The sequence below is a fragment of the Ornithorhynchus anatinus genome, chromosome 6 (genome assembly GCF_004115215.2).
Source record: "Ornithorhynchus anatinus isolate Pmale09 chromosome 6, mOrnAna1.pri.v4, whole genome shotgun sequence".
Taxonomy (NCBI): Eukaryota; Metazoa; Chordata; class Mammalia; order Monotremata; family Ornithorhynchidae; genus Ornithorhynchus; species Ornithorhynchus anatinus.
The window spans coordinates 42678933-42698528 of record NC_041733.1 but is presented as its reverse complement, the minus strand read 5'-3'; the positions used below and the strand labels follow the sequence as shown (position 1 = coordinate 42698528).

At 58.4% G+C, this 19596-nt stretch overlaps 1 protein-coding gene across 1 annotated transcript; it reads left to right on the top strand.

Moving 5' to 3' along the window:
• The first annotated feature begins 339 nt into the window (after positions 1 to 339).
• PGK1 (phosphoglycerate kinase 1) lies at positions 340 to 17294 on the top strand. Its single transcript, XM_029067971.1, has 11 exons — positions 340 to 419; positions 6293 to 6343; positions 7336 to 7491; positions 7763 to 7907; positions 11840 to 11943; positions 12815 to 12934; positions 13833 to 13947; positions 14349 to 14528; positions 15697 to 15874; positions 16015 to 16113; positions 16917 to 17294. The coding sequence occupies exons 1-11, from the start codon at positions 355 to 357 to the stop codon at positions 16955 to 16957; spliced, it is 1254 nt and encodes a 417-aa protein (XP_028923804.1). The 5' UTR covers positions 340 to 354; the 3' UTR covers positions 16958 to 17294.
• Positions 17295 to 19596: the final 2302 nt, after the last annotated feature.

Here is a 19596-nt window from a genome sequence, read left to right as displayed (position 1 = left end):
GGGGAGCCCCACGTGGGACCCCCCTCCCCCCCCCCCCCGCCGTGGCCCCCAGCGCTTAGCCCAGGGCTGGGCACCGAGGAGGCGCTCATCAAATAGCAAGACGAGGGGGCTCCCCAGGAGGGGCCGTCACGTGGGCTACGTGCGGGACGTGAGCGAGGCCGACCTGCGGCCCAGCTGCCCATCCCGCCGCCGACCAATGGCAGCGGGGCGTCCGTCCGTCCTGGCCAATGGGAAGCGTCGGGGGCGTGGCCAGCGGGGGGCAGCCTGGGCGCCGCCTCGGGCCCGTCCTTCCCCCGCAGGAGTCGTCGTCGCCGCCGCCGCTGCCGCTGTACTGGACGCCCCCTCCCTGCCACAATGTCTCTCTCCACCAAGCTGACCTTGGACAAGGTGGAGGTGAAGGGGAAGCGGGTCGTGATGAGGTAACCCCACCCCCATCCTCGAAGCGGGGGGGCCTGGAGGGGGGCCCGGGGGCACCGTACTGAGCGCTTGGGCGAAGTAGGAGGACGATGAGGGTGCTCATTGAATAGTATTTATTGAGCGCTTCCTAGGTGCAGGGCCGCTAGACGAAGCGCTTGGAAGGGACAAGCGCCGCTTGCCTGCCCGGCACTGTCCTGAGCGCCGGGGGCGATGGAATTCCATTCAGTCCTATTTACTGAGCGCTTCCTGTGGGCAGAGCACCGGACTGAACGCTTGGAATGGACGGTTGGGCCACACAGAGACCAGTCCTGCCCCGTGACGGGCTCAAGGGGGGGGGGGGAGACGGACGGCAAAGCAAACGGAACAAAAGAAAAAGACAACCGTAGCGAGATAAATAGATTCAAGGGGATGCGCACCGTATTGACCAAATAGGGTAATCGATAATATATACAAATGAGCACAGTGCTGAGGCGAAGGGCAGAGGGACACCAGTCTCCGTGGACCCGTTTAGACCGTGAGCCCGTCGTTGGGCAGGGCTGGTCCCTCCGTCTTGCCCAATTGTCCATTCCAAGCGCTCAGTACAGTGCCCCGCGCATAGTGAGCGCTCAATCAATACGATTGAATGTGGGGCCCGCAGGCTGAATCCCCCCTTTTTTGCAGAGGTGGGGACTGAGGCCCGGAGGAGTGAGGTGACTTGGCCAAGGTCACACAGCGGAGAGGTGGCAGGGGCGGGATTAGAACCCAGGTCCTTCTGAGCCGCAGGCCCAGCCCCCGAAACCCGGGAAGTGCGGGTCCTTCCGGGGAGGAACCGCGGATTTGGGGGAGGGGGCACCCCTCGTTTGCCTTCTCCCCTCCCCGCCAACGTGGCCATGCAAGGTGAAGGTCACAGGGCCTGGGCCTCAGAAGGACCTGGGTTCGAATCCCGGCCCCGCCACTGCTTTGCGGGGTGACCTTGGACAAGTCACTCTCCCCCTCTGGACCACATCGATAAAACGGGAAGCCCCATGTGGGACAGGGACTGGGTCCAACCCGCTTACCTTGGACCCGCCCCAGCGTTTAGTCGAGTGCCTGGCACACGGTAAGGGTTAAACGGCCACCCCAGTTATTATTCGCATTTATTGAGCGCTCACTGTGTGCAGAGCACTGTACCAAGCGCTTGGGAGAGTGGCAGTGGTGTGATTAAAGCCCCCAGACCCATTTCTCCAGTGCCTCGACTGGGCCCTGGGGGAGGGCTCGGCTAACGGTTCCGGCCACCACGTTGCATCACTGAGGTTGTGACATCCGCAGGGAGGGAGGGCGAGCCCTGCCCCGACAAAGCGGTGGGCGGGCGACCTGTCCGGTTATTGCTGTACTGGATGCTCCCAACCGTTCAGTACAAGCGCTCAATCAACACCTTGGAATGAATGAAAGTGCTCCCCCCCATCAGGTCACCCCCTTCCACAGACCCCCAGGGAGGGGTCCTCTGCCCAAGTGCCGCAGGCCCCAGGGCCTGGTCCTCGCTCCCACCACCCGGGGACGGACGACGGGGCGCGGAGGGCCCTGACTTTGCCTTTTTGGGAAGCAACCGGGCTGGGGTGGGAGGGGGCTCCACGGGACACCTTCTGCAAACCCTGGAGGCTGGTGGGGGGGTTCCCCTTCCCTCCCAGCAGCTCCTTCACCCCGTCACAGAGCCAAGATTGAGCTGAGGGGGAGGACGGTGCCATTTTATGGTATTTGTTAAGCGCTCACTATGCCAGGCCCTCTACTGAGCGCCGGGGTGGACGTCATTCATTCGGTTGCATTTATTGAGCGCTCGCTGTGTGCAGAGCCCTGTAATAGAACAGTAGGGACCCCCACAGTAGGCTCGCAATCTGGAGGTGGGGGAGACAGACATCAGTACAAGTCAGCAGGCATCAGTAGAAATAAATAGAATTATAGATCTATATATACGAGATGTGAGGAGGGGAAGAGCAAAGGGAGCAAGTTGTAGTGAGGCGAAAGGGAGGAGGAGCTGAGGAAAAGCGGGGCTTAGTCTGGGATGTGGCTCAGTGGATGGAGCCCGGGCCCGGGAGTCAGAAGGTCCTGGTTTCTAATCCCGCCTCCGCCACTCGTCTGCTGTGCCACCTTGGGCAAGTCAGTTGGCTTCTCTGGACCTCAGTTCCCTCATCTGGAAAATGGGGATTAAGACCGGGAGCCCCATGTGGGACAGAGACTGTGTCCAACCTAACTTGTATCTACCCCAGCGCTTGGGACGGTGCGTGGCCCATAAGAAGTGCTTAACAGGTACCATAATTATTATTATTGTCATCAGTTGTCTTTATTGGGCACTGGGTGCAGAGCACTGTACTAAACGCTTGGTAGAGTACAACATAACATTGTAACAGGCCCATTCCCTGCCCACAGCGAGTTTACAGTCTAGAGGGGAAGGCAGACATTAATATAAAGAGATAAATTACGGGGGTGGGTGTAAGGACTGAGGGAGGGTTGAATAAAAGGAGCGGAGTCAGGGTGATGCAGAGGGAGTGGGAGAAGAGGAAAGGAGGGCTTAGTCAGGGAAGGCTCTGGGAGGAGGTGGGCCTCCAATAAAGCTTTGAAGTGGGGGAGAGTCCTTGTCCCTGCCATATGAAGAGGGAGGGCGTTCCCGGCCCTCAGGCAAGACCTGGGCGGGAGATTACCTTAGGTACATTAGATACAAGCTAAATAGATTGGACACAGTCCCTGTTCCACCGGGGGTTCACTGTCTTCATCCCCATTTTACAGATGAGGAAACTGAGGCCCAGTGAAATGACTTGGCCAAGGTCACTCAGCCAGGCGGGTGGCGGAGCAGGCACTAGAACCCAGGTCCCTCCGTCTCGCAGGCCTGTGGTTCACCCCGCCCTGCCTCCAATTTCATGCAGCCAGAATGAGCTGGAAGGGAGCCCTGTCCCCTCCCCACTCCCAACATGGCCGGTGGTGCCCAGCCTAGTTGGTTGGGGAGCCTCCCCACCCCTTTGGCCGCAGAGTTTTTCTCAAAGTCACCCTCTGACCGACGGCGTCCTGGCCTCTAGACTCTCCACTCGCTGTGGGCAGGGAGCGGGTCTGCCAACTCCGTTGTATTGTGTTCGCCCGACCGCTTAGTACAGTGCCCTGCACGCATTGAGCGCTCAGTAAATACCACTGATTGATTGGCCCCCGGGCGGGGCACTAGCCAGGTGCCCTGCTGGCATCTGGGCGCTTCCATCGGGGCAGGGATCTTTGCCCCCTCCCGGGAATTTGGGAGGGGGGAAGGGCGCCGAACTTCTGGGAATCGGTCTTGTGCGTTGACCCCGTGGGAAGGCCGGAGCCCAGAGAGGTGCAGTGGCCCTCCTGAGGTCACACAGCGCACGGAGGGTCAGAGCTGGGACAAGATCCCGGGTCGGATGTGTTGCCCCTTAAGGGCCGGGATCCCGACTCATTTTCACTCATGGATTCCTTCCCGGCGCTCGCGACGGTGCTCCGTACGTGTAGTGAGCGCCTCCCAGCTACTGCTACTCTTCCCCAGTGCTTAGCACAGAGCTTCGCACGCAGAACGTTCTCGATAAGTATGAGTGGCTCCCTTGGTCGTGTGTACCCGTTACCGTGACCTCTGTGGGAGAGCCAGGCAGATGCCCCCTGTGGGTCCTGGTCCGTTGATGGGGATGGACAGCGGGGCGCATGTGGTGACGCTGCTTTCAACCGGACAAGTCAGGCGGTCCTTCCCTGCCAGCTCCGTTCTTCTGTCGCTTCTCTGTGCTCCTGCCCTCTCCCGACCTCCTTCCTCTCCTGGCCTCCTGCCCCTTTGGTCTCCTGTCCCTTCTGCCTCCTCCTTACCTCTTTGGCCTCCTGTTCCTTCTGCCTCCTTCCTCTCCCGGCCTCCTGTCCCTCCCTCCTTTCTCCCCTGGCCTCCTGCCCCTCCTGGCCTCCTTCCTCTCCCGGCCTCCTTCCTCTCGCATCCTCTTAGCCCTCAGGGCCTCCTGCTCTCTCCCAGCCTCTTGCTCTCTCCCAGCCTCCTGCCCTCTCTCGGCCTCCTGTCCCTCCTGCCCCTCCTGCCTCCTCCTTCCCCCGGCCTCCTGCCCCTCTGGCCTCCTTCCTCTCCCGGCCTCCTTCCTCTCCCATCCTCTTACCCCTCCCGGCCTCCTGCTCTCTCCCAGCCTCCTGCCCTCTCTCGGTCTCCTGTCCCTCCTGCCTCCTTCCTCCCCCTGCCTCCTGCCCCTCTGGCCTCGTGCTCCTCCCAGCCTCCCGCCTCCTCCCGGCTACCTTTCTCTCCAGCCTCCTTCCCCCTCCTGGCTTCCCCCCCCCCCCCCCCCCCCCCCCGTGTTCCTCTCTGTTCTCTTTGGCAGGCAGTTGAGAGAGCCGAACCAAACTGAAATCGGCCGGTGCCCTCATTTGCTTCTGAATAGTAGCCCTGGGTAACGGAGGGGCCGGAGGAGAAGCTGATTTCCCAGGAAGTGGGGTGGGGCGGGGGCAAGGGCCATGGCCAGGCCCGGGGAGGGGAGAGCTGGAGGGAGAGCCCTGGCTTTGGATAAGGACAACCTCTGGCCCCGTGAGTCACTCGGGGTTTTTCCTACAGAAAGGAGAGGGGCCGGGGCCGGGCCAGCCCACGAGGAGAGCGCCGATGAGTAAAATCCTCCCACCTGTCCTCCCGCTTTTGCATGACGTGAGGCCCGCCGGGCTGCGCTGCCAGGGTTTCCGGCCCCCTCCTCCTCGAGGAGGGAAACACGTGTGTCTGTGTGAGAGAGACAGCCGGAGAAAAAGAAAGGGGGAAGAGAGAGAGATTTGTGGGGCCACTGTTTCTGGAGCGCTCTCCCCATCCTCCAGTGAATCCGTTAATCAATGATATTCATTTAGCACTTATTGGGTGCAGAGCACTGTACGAAGCCTTTGGGAGAGTCCACTACAAGAGTTGTTACCACATTCCCTACCCACCCCAAGCTTACGGTCTAGAAGGGGAGACGATCACGAATATGAATGGGCACTGTGGGACTGTGTCCGACTTCATGTAATAATCATAATTATTAAGGTGCTTACTATGTGCCAGGAACTGTAACTAAGCGCCGGAGTGGATACAAGCAAATCGGGTTGGACACAGTCCCTGTCCCACGGGGGTCTGATGTGTGACCTCTGGCAGGTCACTTCAGTGGGCCTCAGTTACCTCATCTGTCAAATGGGGATTAAGACGGTGAGCCCCCATAACGGACAGGGACTGTGTCCAACCTGATAAACTTGTAACCACCCCTGCGCTTAGTACAGTGCCTGGCACGTAGTGAGCACTTCACAGATGCCACGGTTATTAGTAGTGCAGTAAAACAGGGTTGGTAGATTTGTTCCCTGCCCGCGACAAGTTTACAGTCTAGAGGTGGAGGCAAATATTAATATAAAGAAGCGCTTAACAAATACTGTAAATTTTTTTTTTTTTGCGGGGGGGAGGGTGGGCATGTCCATCCTAGTGGAAGTGGCTTGGAGTGCCCCACTGTGGCTCAGTGGAAAGAATGCGGTCTTGGGAGTCAGAGATCATGGGTTCGAATCCCGGCTCTGCCACTTGTCAGCTGTGTGACGGTGGGCAAGTCACTTCACTTCTCTGTGCCTCAGTGACCCTCATCTGGAAAACGGGGATTAAGACCGTGAGCCTCTCGTGGGACAACCCGATTACCCTGTATCTCCCCCAGCGCTTAAAGCAGTGCTCTGCACATAGTAAGCGCTTAAATAGCAACATTGTTGTTATTATTTTCTGACCCTTGAACTCCAGGCGACTGCGATTTGATCCGAGTGGCACCCCCAGTACCCCCATAGATAGAGGGTTCCCCCGCCCCCCTGCCGCAGCTGACCTTTCCAGAGAAAGTAGTCGGTGGAGGGGGGCGAGCTGGAATCCGGCCTCATGGGTGACTTTTTGTCTCTGCAGGGTCGACTTCAACGTCCCCATGAAGAACAACCAGATCACCAACAACCAGAGGTACGGGGGCCCTCGACCTGGTGCGGTGGGGAAGGGGCTTGGCCCGGAGTCGGGAGAGCATTTGGAGGAAGCGGGTTCGCGTCGCCCCAGTTCCGTTTCAGAACAATCCGATCCGGGGCCGGTCCCTCCCTACTCCCCGACTGTGGTTTTTGAGACGCCACATGGCCTGGTGGAAAAAGCCCTAGATGGGGGAGTCAGGAGACCCGTCCTGATCCTTCCCCTTGCGGGCTGTGGGACCCTGGGCAAGCACCTGATTTCCTTAGGCCTCAGTTCCCTCAGCTGCAAAATGAGGATTGAACACATGTGCTTAGCCCGGGAGTCCCTTGTGGATCAGGGACTGAATCCCTTCTAATTGTCTCGTATATATCTCAGTGCTTAGCACAGTGCTGGGTACAGAATAAGTACTGTGCAAATACCTCAATCAACCCACTTTGCTTGTATCCACCCCAGTGCTTAGTATAGTGCCTGCCACATAGCACTTCAATACTATTATTATTAGAGAAGCAGCGTGACTTAGTAGAAAGAGCCCGGGCTGGGGAGGCAGAGGTCATGGGTTCGAACCCCAGCTCTGCCACTTGTCAGCTGTGTGACTTTGGGCAAGTCACTTCACTTCTCTGTGCCTCAGTTACCTCATCTTTAAATTGGGGATTAAGACCGTGAGGCCCAAGTGGGACAACCTGACAACCTTGTCTCTACCCCAGCACATAAAACAGTGCTTGGCACATAATAAAAGCTTAACAAATACCATCAATGTTATTATTATTGACCTCTGAAGGCAAGGTGGAGGCAGGGGGGCGGCTATTTCAGTGGAGAGCAAGACGGAGTTGGAAATCAGCCCCATCTCTGTTTTCAGACAGGCTGACCGACCCTCTGGGGTCCACGGTGGGGGTGGGGACACTGGGGGAGGGACGCACGCATCCCCGGGGGCCAGGAGGTCGGGGACGGTCCGGCCTCGGGAGGGCCCATCCCCCTCCCTCTGCGCTGTCCGGCAGGGTGAAGGCCGCCATCCCCAGCATCAAGCACTGCCTGGATCACGGGGCCAAGTCTGTCGTCCTCATGAGCCACCTGGGCCGTCCGGACGGCGTCCCCATGCCGGACAAATACTCCCTGGGGCCCGTGGCCGTGGAGCTCAAGACCTTGTTGGGCAGGTGGGTGCTCGCTGCGGGCCGGGGGTCGGCGGGGAGAGGGCCGGGGGCACCTGCCGCCGCGTGGCGTTCTGTGGGGAGGGGGTCGGCGGCTCTCCTCTGGGCCTTAAACCCGTCGCGGGCAGGGAATATGTCCGTTTATTGTTGTATCGTCCTCTCCCAAGCACTTAATACGGTGCTCTGCACGCAGTCAGGGCTCAATAAATACGGTCGACTGATTGTTGGGGCTCCGGCTCATGCCTGTCATGGCCGCCCCCGTCTCCGCCTCCACCAGGGATGTGCTGTTCCTCAAGGACTGCGTGGGGCCCGAGGTGGAGAAGGCCTGTGCCGACCCCCCGGCCGGCTCCGTCATCCTGCTGGAGAATCTGCGCTTCCACGTGGAGGAGGAAGGGAAGGGCAAGGACGCGGCCGGGAACAAGGTGAGCCGGAGCGGCTGGTGGGCGGGAGGCCGGGGAAGACTGCCTATTTGGGGGGGCGTGGCGGGTGCCTCACATCGCAGTCGCCTGAAGCTCAAGTGTCAGCTTGGTCTAATGGTTAGAGCCTGGGGCCTGGGAATCAGAAGGACCTGGGTTCTAATCCCGCCCCCACCACTCATCTGCTGTGTGACCTTAGGCAAGGGCACTTCACTTCTCTGGGCCTCAGGGACCTCATCTGTCAAATGGGGATGAAGACCGTGAGCCCCATGTGGGACGGGGACTGGGTCCAACCTGATTAGCTTGGATCTACCCCAGCGCTTAGAACAGTGGTTTGACCCATAGTAAGCGCTTAATAAATGCCATAACTTTTAAGTGACAGAACAATCAAAGATGCTGACCCGCTGCCCAGGATGGAGCAACCCGAGCCAGCTCTGCCAGGGGGATGGACACGGCTCACTGAGGTGCCCCCTCCTGAATGCAGTCCTGGAGCCGGAAGAAAGGAGCCTGAGAACGGATGGGCAGGCTTAACAATAATAATAATAATGTTGGTATTTGTTAAGCGCTTACTATGTGCCGAGCACTGTTCTAAGCGCTGGGGTAGACACAGGGGAATCAGGTTGTCCCACGTGGGGTTCACAGTCTTAATCTCCATTTTTTACAGATGAGGGAACTGAGGCACAGAGAAGTTAAGTGACTTGCCCACAGTCACACAGCTGACAAGTGGCAGAGCTGGGATTCGAACTCATGAGCCCTGACTCCAAAGCCCGTGCTCTTTCCACTGAGCCACGCTGCTTCTCCATTAGGTGGGCTGCCCCACCCTCTGCCTCTTGTCATAATAATAATAATAATCATGATGATGGTATTTGTTAAGCGCTTACTAGGTGCCAGGAACTGTACTAAGCACTGTGGTGGACACAAGCAGATCAGGTTGGGCACAGTCCCTGTCCTATGTGAGGCTCACAAGTCTCAATCCCCATTTTCCAAATGAGGTAAAGTGAGGCTCTGAAAAGCAAAGCGACTTGCCCAGAGTCACACAGCAGACAAGTGGCGGAGCTGGGATTAGAACCCAGGTCCTTCTGACTCCCAGGCCCGTGCTCGAGCGACTACACCATGAGGGCAAGGGCTTGGTTCAACTCTTGGCCACGTTCTGGGGCTGGCCGCCGAACCCCAGCCGCGACGGCCCGCCTTAGAGCCGGCCAGTTGGCTGGCAGCCCTGGCTCGTGAGGTCTTGGCGGCTTCGCCCCGGCCCCTCTGACATTTGCTGAAGGTCAGCTGGGAGTGGCCAGCCCCCCGCGGTGTCTGTTTTTAGCCTCCCTGGCCCCTCGGGCTACCCCGTTCCACGGGGAATGCCAGCCCCCGGGGCCCTGGCCTTTTGCCACTGAAACGCGAGATGTCCAACAGCCGCACCGCTCGGACAGGCCCGAGCGAGACGCCACGGTGGGGTGGCCGGTTCTCAGCCAGGCCGGACGCTGGGTGCCCGCAGCCAGAGGGGAACGGCCCAGAGCAGCAAGGGAGAGAGAGCAGATCTCTGCCGGAAACGCCAGGACCTTTACACCAGTGTCAGGGAAAGGGAAGTTTCACAGTCAGCCAGTCAATCGTATTTATTGAGCGCTTACGTGTGCAGAGCCCTGTACTAAGTGCTTGGGCGACAATAGAACAGACACATTCCCTGCTCACAGCGAGCTTACAGTCTCCCCCCACTGCGCTCAGAAGGGCAGAGGTGGAACAGCGTGGCCGAATGGAAAGAGCACTGGCCCGGGAATCAGGGCATCTGGGTTCTGATCCCTGCTCTTCCGTTCGGCCGCTGCGTGACTTTGGTCAAATCATTTCACCTCGGTTTCTTCGTCTGAAAAATGGGAATCCGATCCCTCTTCTCTCTCTCTCCTTAAGACTGTGAGCCCTCTGTGGAGCGGGAACTGTGTGTCCGGTCCTGATTGTCTTGTATCTACCCCGATGCTAGCACAGTGCTTAGCACCTAATTAGCACGTAACAGATACCTCCTCTTATTAAATACCACAGATCTCACTCCACCTCCACAACCTCAGTTCGTGGGCTTGAGGTTTGTAGAGCTTTCTCTTGCTAAAGCACCCTGGGCTTTCTCATTCATCCTCCCAGCTGCTTTATATGAGCGGGGCCTATTGCCTGTCAATCGATCAGTGGTATTTATTGAGTGCATATTGTGTGCAGAGCACTTTTTCGAGCACTTGGGAGAGTACAGTATACTAATACAAGAGAGTTGGTAGATAAGTTTCCTGCTCACAGTGAATCTGTCCCTATTTAGAGGGAGAAACCAAGGCCCAGAGAGGTAAAGTGGCTTGCCTGGGGCCACCCAGTGGCCCCGCTCTCTCGATTTTTGTCGGGCCGGCGCTTCACCTACCGGAGGGTTTCGACCCTTGGCTTTCTCTCCCCTTCTCACGCCGCTTTGCTTCTTTGAAGATGGCCAGTCCGGCCCGATCCTATCTGGGCCCTGGGTGACCTGAGGATATTCAGGCCCTTGCGTTCTCTGGAACAGAGATCACTCCCTGGGGGTGAGGAGGGAAGGGCAGACTGGCAAACAAGTGGGAGGTGGGATGTCCCCGGAGCCAGACTGGCTTTCAGAGGCCAGTCCCTTCCCTCTTCCCACCCTCATCCCCCCCTACCACTTCCTCGTCTCATACGACTTGGCTTGAACTTGCAAAGGAAGACGAATCAGCCTCCTGGCCCCGGAGGGGTGGATCGAGGGGCCGGGTCCGAGCCCTGGGCGCTGACGGCCCTCGACTTCCCCTCGCCGCCTCCTCCTCTTCCTCCCCTGCCGGAGGGGTCCCCGCCTTCCGGGCTCCGTTCGGGCAGGCTCGCCTTACCCTGAGCCGGGAGTCCTGGAGGAGGGCCGTGGCCCGGAGCCCCCTCTGCTCCCAAAACCCCCTCCCCAACCACACTCCACCCTGGAGAGGCTCTGAGCGTGGGGGACCGAGGGGAGGCGGAGCTTGGTGGGCTGCGCGCAGGGGCCCAAAGTCCAACTGCTGGGTGGTGGTAGAGCTTAAACAGTAACTTGGACTGGGATTGAGGTGGGATGGAGAGCCGGGGGTGCGGGGGTCTGGGGGAGCCAGGAGTGGAGACCCGAGGTCGGGAGGAAATGGGGGAAGCTGGGAAGGGTCGGGGGAGAACTGGGTCTGGTGGGGAAGCTGGGGTGGAAAATAATAATAATTCTGGTCTTTGTTAAGCGCTTATTATGTGCCAAACACCGTTCCAAGTGCTGGGGTAGATAGGAGGTCATCGGGTTATCCCACGTGGGGCTCACAGCCTTAATCCCCATTTTTCAGACAAGGTAACGGAGGCCCAGAGAAGTGAAGAGGCTTGCCTAGGCTCACACAATAGACAAGTGGCGGGGCTGGAATTAGAACCCACGTCCTCTGACTCCCAAGCCCGTGCTCTTTCTGCCAAGCCACGCCGCTTCTGTGGCGGAGAGCTGGGCGTCGGGGGAGAGCTGGCGGTCAGATAGAGGACGGCAGTAATAATAATAACTGTGGTATTCATTAAGCGCTCAGTATGTATCAAGCACTGGGATAGAGGTGAGGGTGCTCAACTTCAAAAACGTGGAGCTCTCGCAGATCCTGTGCTAACCTGGTTTTCCCCTACTTAGGTTGTGAGCCCCACGTGGGACAACCTGATTACCGTGTATCTACCCCAGTGCTTAGAGTGCTTGGCTCATAGTGAGCGCTTAACAAATACCAGAATGATCATTATTATTATTCCCTGCGTTTGGCCTCTGGACAGAGGCCGGAGACGTGGGTCCAAGCCCCAGCTCTGCCACCGGCCTGCCGGGTGACGTCGGCCGAGTCACTTACCTTCTCTGGCCCTCCGTTCCCTCATCTGTCAAACGGGGCTGGGTCTGTAGCTGCCGGCCAGGGGGGTCGTGAAGATGGGTCCCCTCCATCACCATCCTTTTGCTCCCTCAGGTCAAGGCTGACGCGGCCAAGGTGGAGGCCTTCCGAGCCTCCCTCTCCAAGCTGGGAGACGTGTACATCAACGACGCCTTCGGCACCGCCCACCGTGCTCACAGGTATCGGGGGAGGCCCCCACCTGCGACCCATGGAGGGGAGGGGGCGGCTGCGCCCGGTGGTTAGAGCTGGGCTCGGTGGGAGGGAACACCGTGACCCCAGGGCTGAGGGCCCGGGGAGCGTGGTCAGTGAAGCAGCGCGGTGTAGTGGATAGAGCACGGAGAAGGACCTGGATTCTAATCCATGCTCCGTCAGTTGTCTGCTGGGTGACCTTGGGCAAGTCGCTTCACTTCTCTGGGCCTTAGTTTCCTCATCTGGAAAATGGGGGTTAAGACAGTGAGGCCCGTTTGAGGCGGGACTATCGCAGCGCCTAAAACAGTGTCTGGCACATAGTAAGTGCTTAACATCTACCATATTAAAAAAAAAAAATAGAGACATTACCTGCCCATAAAGAGCTTACGATCTACAGGGGGAGAGGGAAATAAATATGAATAAATGCCATGTGTAATGTATGATTTAAAGATATGTACGTAAGTGCTGTGGGGCGGATATCGAGTCCTGCTGACATCTGTCCCTCCTGTCTGAACCTCATTTCTGGATGGGGTCCAGCACCACCTGGTCCCGGTGAAATCCCAAATACGCCTTCCCTGGACATGGACTCAGTCTTTCTCCCGCCCCCAGTCAATCAGTCAGTCGTATTTACTGAGCACTTTCCGTATGCACTGTACTAAGCTCTTGGGAGAGTGCAATATAAGAAAATAATTGAGGCCTAATGAAAGAGCACGGCCATCTCGGGTGTGAGATGAGGCCTCGGTCAAGTCACCCACCTCGCCGGGCCTGAGCGTCCTTAGGTGTCTAGACAGGGCTGGCGTTGCTGTTGCTGAGCTCAGGGCCGGGAGGGAAGGAGGCCACAGATCTTTCTCTGTCTCCCAGCTCCATGGTCGGGGTGAACCTCCCGCAGAAGGCAGCCGGCTTCCTGATGAAGAAGGAGCTGGATTACTTCGCCAAGGCCCTGGAGAGTCCCGTGAGGCCATTCCTGGCCATCCTCGGCGGGTGAGAGGAGCCCCGTCACAGCCGCTTGGGCACCCCGGGTCAGGGTCCAGCCACGCTACATCCTGGCCAGGGGTGGGCCCGAATCCCCGGCGTCGAGAAAAAAGAGCCCGGAGCAAGAGCACGCTGGCCCTGCCTGCAGACCAGCCCCACCCCGGCAGCCCGGGACCTCTGACCTTTGCCCTGGGTGTGAGATCAGGGGTCCTGGGTCAGCCAGTGTCCTGAGATTTCCGGGAAGGTGGAGCCCGGGGCTGTGACTCTTCCCAGCTGGCATCCCTTCCCGGCTGGAACCAAGGGCTCCCGAGCGACCCCACTAGGGCGGCCGATTATTGAGGGGTGGGTATCGCCGGGTCCTCGGTCTCCGGTGGTTTGGGAGGGTGCACGTGCCCCCCGGCCGGCCCGGGCCTCTGGCAACTGCTGTCTCCTGTGGCCCAGAGAAGTCATGACCTTTTGTTCCTCGTAGGTGTTGGGGTGGGCCGCACTGAAACTAAGCACTCAACTTGCGGGTTCTCCCAGCTCTCGGGGGGTGGGGGGCAGGGCAGATCCTCTGCAGGATTCGGCCCGGACTTTTGGGGAGAGCACGGGGGTCTTCATGTACCGGTCCTGCCCCCCACAAGAAGGTGCAGGAGCTGGGGGCTGAAAGCCTGCTTGGGAGAGGGTCTTGTCCACCGGTCAGGCCCTGGGGGCTCCCCATCCCCTTCCCCCGTAATGGTGGGCTGACCCTCCTCTGCCATTTTCCTCCCTCGCCGCCGTTTCAGAGGTGGGGAAACTGAGGCCTGGGCTGGGAGGTGGGGCGAGGCGGGGCTGCCGCTGTCCGGGATGGACACGGTGTCATGGCCCCCCACCCCTTTACCCGCGAGCCTCGGGGCTCGCCAACCTTCCCTCCGTCTCTCGCGCCCAGAGCCAAGGTGGCGGATAAGATCCAGCTGATCAACAACATGCTGGACCAAGTCAACGAGATGGTCATCGGGGGCGGCATGGCCTTCACCTTCCTCAAAGTGCTCAACAACATGGAGGTAGGAGACCCGTGGGGCTCCCAGCCGTGCCCCGACCTCCCCCGGCCTCTCTCCGGCCCCACCGGGACCCCCAACCCCCTGCACCTCAGCACGCTCCCGGAATCCTCGACGGTGGGCGGGGAGCCAGGGCTGGGATCCTTCCCCGTCGCCTGACAGTCAGGTCGACCCTGCGGATCGTCCCTCTCTCCTGTGGCCATCTGGACATCCGGACTACCAGCATCAGCTCTTCCCCACTACGGGGCAGCTTAGCTAAGGCGATAAGCCCTACCCAGCAACACGAAGGCTCCCTGGGCATGTGCCTTCCTCCTCTGTCCCGGGGTCTGACTCGGAGGGAGGGGCGACAGCTCGGGACCCCTCCCCACTTTCACGGCCCCCCCTTCCCGGGACTCCCCTCCCCACAGATCGGCACCTCCCTCTTCGACGAGGAAGGCGCCAAGATCGTCAAAGACCTCATGGCTAAGGCGGAGAAGAACGGCGTGAAGATCACGCTGCCCGTCGACTTCGTCACGGCGGACAAGTTCGACGAGCACGCGCAGACCGGCCAGGCCACGCTGGCCTCTGGCATTCCCGCCGGGTGGATGGTGAGGCTCTGGGGTCGGGGCTGGGGCGGAAGGAGGGACTGGCTCCGGAACCTCTTCCCTCGATGCCACGGCCTCTGTCCGCTGTCCCGGACACCTTCTCTGAACCCTAACTCTCTCCATCACTCCCTCAGCACTTTCCTGCTGCTTCTCTTTTTTTACTTATGCTATTTGTTAAGCACCTACTATGAACCAGACGCTCTACTAAGTACTGCGGTTTATACAGATTAATTAGGTTGAACACAGTCCCTGTCCCTCATGGGGTTTACAGTCTTAATCCCTAGGTCACTGAGACTCAGAGAAGTGAAGTGACTTGTCCAGGGTCCCACAGCAGACGAGTGGCAGAGCTGGGATTAGAACCCAGGTCCTTCTGACTCCCAGCCCCATGCTCTACGTACTATGCCATGCTGCGCTCTGTCGTTCTCTCTCGCTCTCTGTCTCTCGTGCTTTCTCTCTATCTCTCTCTTTAAAACGATATTTATTAAGCGCTTACTCTTGTCTAACACTGTTTTAGGTCCTGTGGTAGGTAGAGGTTAATTGAGTCAGACACAGTTTTTGTCCCACCTGAGTTGCTCAGTTGGAATAGGAGGGAGAGCAGGTATGAAGTCCCCATTTTACAGAAACTGAGATCCAGAGAAGTCTGATGACTTGCTCAAGGTCACACAGCACACAAGCAGCAGAGCCAAGATGGAACCCAGATCTTCCACTCTCCGGCCCGAGTTCTTTCCACTTAAGAAACAGAGTGGGGACAGAGTCTCTGCTGGACTGTCTAGTAGTGCAGGAGAAGCCGCATGGCATCGTGGATAGAGCGTGGACCTAGGAGTCAGAAGGTCATGGGTTCTAATCCTGGCCCCTCCACTTGTCTGCCGTGTGACCTTGGGCAAGTCACTTCACCTCTCTGGGCCTCAGTGACCTCATCTGTAAAATGGGGATTAAGACCGTGAGCCCCACGTAGGCCAGGGACTGTGTCTAATCTGATAACCCCAGCGCTTAGTACAGTCCCCGGCGCAGAGTAAGCACTTAACAAATACCACAGTTAGTAGCGATAGCGGTAATATTTGTAAAGTGCTGTCTGTGCAGAGAGCACTGTGTTAAATGCTGGGAGAGAACCCACAGGTGGGAATTAGACATCACCCGACCTCTCCCTCCGTCCCTCCCCCCCCCCGTCCAGGGCTTGGACTGCGGTCCGGAGAGCAGCAAGCGCTACGCGGAGGCCGTGGGCCGGGCCAAGCAGATCGTGTGGAACGGGCCCGTCGGGGTCTTCGAGTGGGAGCCTTTCGCCCGTGGCACGAAGGCCCTCATGGACAAAGTGGTGGAGGCCACCTCCAAGGGCTGCGTCACCATCATCGGTAACAGCCGGGGCCCCGAGACCTCCGGGGGGGCGGTGGCGGGGGCCGGGAGGCCGTGCCTCGCCGGGGAAGGCTCCCTGGAGGAGGCGGGCGGGGAGGACGGGCTCGTTGGTCGTCTCACCCTGCCCACCTGGCCCTAGGGGGTGGGGACACGGCCACGTGCTGTGCCAAGTGGAATACGGAGGACAAAGTCAGCCACGTCAGCACCGGAGGCGGTGCCAGCCTGGAGCTCCTAGAGGGTGAGTCGCCGGGTCCCCCGGCTCGGGGAGGCCCTGGTCGGGGTGGACTCCGTCGCGGGAGGGAAGCAGCCTGGCCTAGTGGCAAGGGCCCGGGCTGGGGACTCAGATGCCGTGGGTTCTAATCCCGGCTCCGCCGCTTGCCTGCCGGGTGACCTCGGGCAAGTCACTGGACTTCCCTGGGCCTCAGTTCCCTCATTTGGAAAATGGGGGTGAAGAGTGTGAGCCTCACGTGGGACGGGGACTGTGTCCAACCTGAATGCCCCGTATTTACCCCGGCGCTCCGAGCAGTGCTTGGCGCCCAGTAAGTGCTTAACAAGCACCGTAATTATTGTCAGTGGGAAGAGCACGGGCTTGGGAGTCAACGGTCGTGGGTTCTGATCCCGGCTCCGCCACCTGTCAGCTCGTGACTTTGGGCAAGTCACTTGGCTTCTCTGTGCCTCGGTTCCCTCATCTGTAAAAGGGGGAATGAAGACTGTGAGCCCCACGTGGGACAACCTGATCACCTTGTATCTCCCCCGGCGCTTAGAACAGTGCTCGGCACATAGTAAGCGCTTAACAAATACCATTATAATTATTATTAATTATTATGTGGGGGGGCACGGGGAGCTGGACTCAGGACTTGACCGTTCAACGGAGCCACGATGTCCTCAACCTAGCCGTTATTCACGGGGCCGAGGGTTGTGGGGGCTCAGGGTGCCGACCCTCCCCAAGGCTCCCTGCCGGCCTCGGGGCTGACCTTTGAGGGCGGAAGCCGACCCGGGGCTCTAACAACGTCCGTGTCTCTCCGTTTCTCAACCCAACAGGTAAAGTCCTCCCGGGGGTCGCCGCTCTGAGCAGTGTGTGAGGGGCAGCGTTTCCCGCCAGCCGGCGTCCGCGACCCCTCCCCCGAATCCTCCCTCCCTCTCACCCCGTCACTGTGGCGCTTCTCGTTTCCCGACGTGGCAGTAGGTGGTGTCCGCCCGTGTCCCCCCGCTCCCCGCCCAGGGGCGTCTGCTCCGTCGCCATGGACTGTAGAGTGTACATATTTATATTCTGCCCTCTCCAAGTAGGCCGGAGCCAGAGCCGGCCCGGCCCGCCCGTCGCGTCGCCCCGCCGTGCTCCGTTGGCGGTTCGCGGCCCGGCGGCCCGATGGGGTGGGCTGACCGCCGTGAACCTGCTAAAATAAACCTTCCTGAAAAGTACCAGCCGCGTGAGACTCTGCCGCTCCTCTCCTCGTCGGTGCCCGGCCCGGGCACGGTCTCTGCCTCCCCTCATCCGGGCTCCTCCCTCCAGGGCGCCGCCCACCATGCTCGCTGCATCCTCCCACCAGCCCACGTAGGGCGATCGGCGGGGGTCCTCTTGGTGGCGGTTCCCAGGGAGGGAGAGAGTCGCTTCTGGACCGCTTCGGGAAACCCGGCCAAGGGTTTTGTGGGTATTCCTCTTCCTGTCCATTCATTCGCGCCTTCATTCATTCTTTCAGTAGTATTTATTGAGCGCTTACTATGTGCAGAGCACTGTACTAAGCGCTCGGAGTGTACAATTCGGCAACAGATAGAGACCATTCCTGCCCAATGACGGGCTCACAGTCTAATCGGGGGAGACAGACGGACAGAAATAAGGCGACATAATGACGATAAATAGAATCAAGGGGTTGGACACCTCATTAACAAAATAAATTGTTCAGCGCTTACTGTGGGCAGAGCACTGTACTAAGCGCTTGGGAGAGTACAACTTAGCAATAAACAGACACATTCCCTGCCTACTGCGAGCTGACAGTCTAGAGGGGGAGACAGACATTCATATAAATAAATTTCAGCGAGATATGAGTAAATTACATCTAGCCTGAACGTCTCGCATAACTTTATCCCTCTGACTTCCTCTCGCTGGGGTCTCAAAGACCCCGTGGTGTAGGTGAGGATTTACTCCCTCCCCAAAAGACCTCCACAAGTGTTGAAAAGTCACCCGCCCCCGACTTCTTCAGGTTGGGTGATTCCAATTCCACTCTTTCCGTTTCTGACAAGAAAGACGGCCTAGTGGAAAGAGCCCAGGCCTGGGAGCCTAGTTGCTCTGTGACCGTGTGCCTCAGTTCCCTCACCTGCAAAATAATGATCCAGGTATTTGCTAAGCAACTACTAGCTGCCAGGCACTGTACTAAGCGCTGGGGTTAGTAAAATCATGGGATTAGACACAATCCCTGGCCCACGTAGGGCTCACAGTCTTCGTCCCGTTTACAGATGAGGTAACTGAGACCCCGAGAAGTGAAGCGACTTGCCTGAGGTCACGCGGCAGACAAGTGGCTGTGCTGGGATTAGAACCCAGGTCCTCTGCCTCCCAGGCCTGTGCTCTTTCAACTAGGCCACGCTGCTTCCCTATGGGGAATCCAATACCCCTTCTCCCTCCTATTTAGGACGGAACCCCATATGGGACCTGATGATCTTATATCGGCCCCAGCACGTAGTACGGTGACTTTGGGCAAGTCACTTCACTTCTCGGTGCCTCAGTTCCCTCATCTGTAAAATGGGGATGAAGACCGTGAGCCCCACGTGGGACAACCCGATTACCCTTTATCTACCCCAGCGCTTAGAACAGTGCTCGGCACGTAGTAAGGGCTTAACAAATAGCAACGTTATTATTATTATTACAGTGTTAGTAAGCACTTAACAAATGCCATTATTAATAATCAGTGGCATTTTTGAGGGCTTAATTAGAGTCTAATCAGGGCAGACTATTGTGGTGGATACAGCATTTCTAGTCTGAACATTCCAGGGCCACGTTGGCCGTTTGAAATAGTCGTTTGATATTGACTCAGTTCAGCTTGTCCACTGCGGCCCCCAGGACCTTCTCTGCTGAATCGATGTTTTTACATCTAACCAGAAACTTCCCTCCAATTGTTTTTTGATGGTATTTAAGTGTTGGCTGTGTAGCAAATGCCGTTCTAAGCATTGCAGTAGATAAAAGTGAATTCGGTTGGTCACATTCCCTGTGCTGCATAAGCCTCACAGTGTCACTAGGTGGGAGAACAGGAGAAAGGCACAGAGTACTGAAGTGACCTGTCCAAGGTCACACAGTGGATAGAATACGGGCCTGGGAGTCAGAAGGACCTGGGTTCTGATGCTGGCTCTGCCACTTGCCTGCCGTGTGACCTTGGGCAAGTTGTCACTTCTCTGTGCCTCAGTTGCCTCATCTGGAAAACGGAGATTCATTCTGTGAGCCCCGTGTGGGACAAGAATTGTGTCCGCCCTGATTAGCTTGTGTCTACCGTAGCGTTCAGTACAGTGCCTGGCACATAGTAAGCATTTAACGAATGTTACTACTCTTACTGGGGACTGGTAGGGGGGCTGCTCATTCCACTTCAGGCCGGGGTGGTCTCCCATCCTCTGTCGCCTGCCGGCGGGAGGGCTTTAATTCAGTAGTATTTATTGAGCGCTTACTATGTGCAGAGCAGCCTCATCGTGTGTTGTAGACAGTCTTGTGCTATTCATCCAAGGGGCTCTAAGTAGCTGC

Excerpts from the sequence above, each read along its gene's own strand:
- PGK1 (XM_029067971.1), top strand. The coding sequence starts at position 355 with ATGTCTCTCTCCACCAAGCTGACCTTGGACAAGGTGGAGGTGAAGGGG. Across the intron at positions 11,944-12,814 it reads ACCGCCCACCGTGCTCACAG|CTCCATGGTCGGGGTGAACC; the intron begins GTATCGGGGGAG and ends TCTGTCTCCCAG. Across the intron at positions 16,114-16,916 it reads CAGCCTGGAGCTCCTAGAGG|GTAAAGTCCTCCCGGGGGTC; the intron begins GTGAGTCGCCGG and ends TCAACCCAACAG.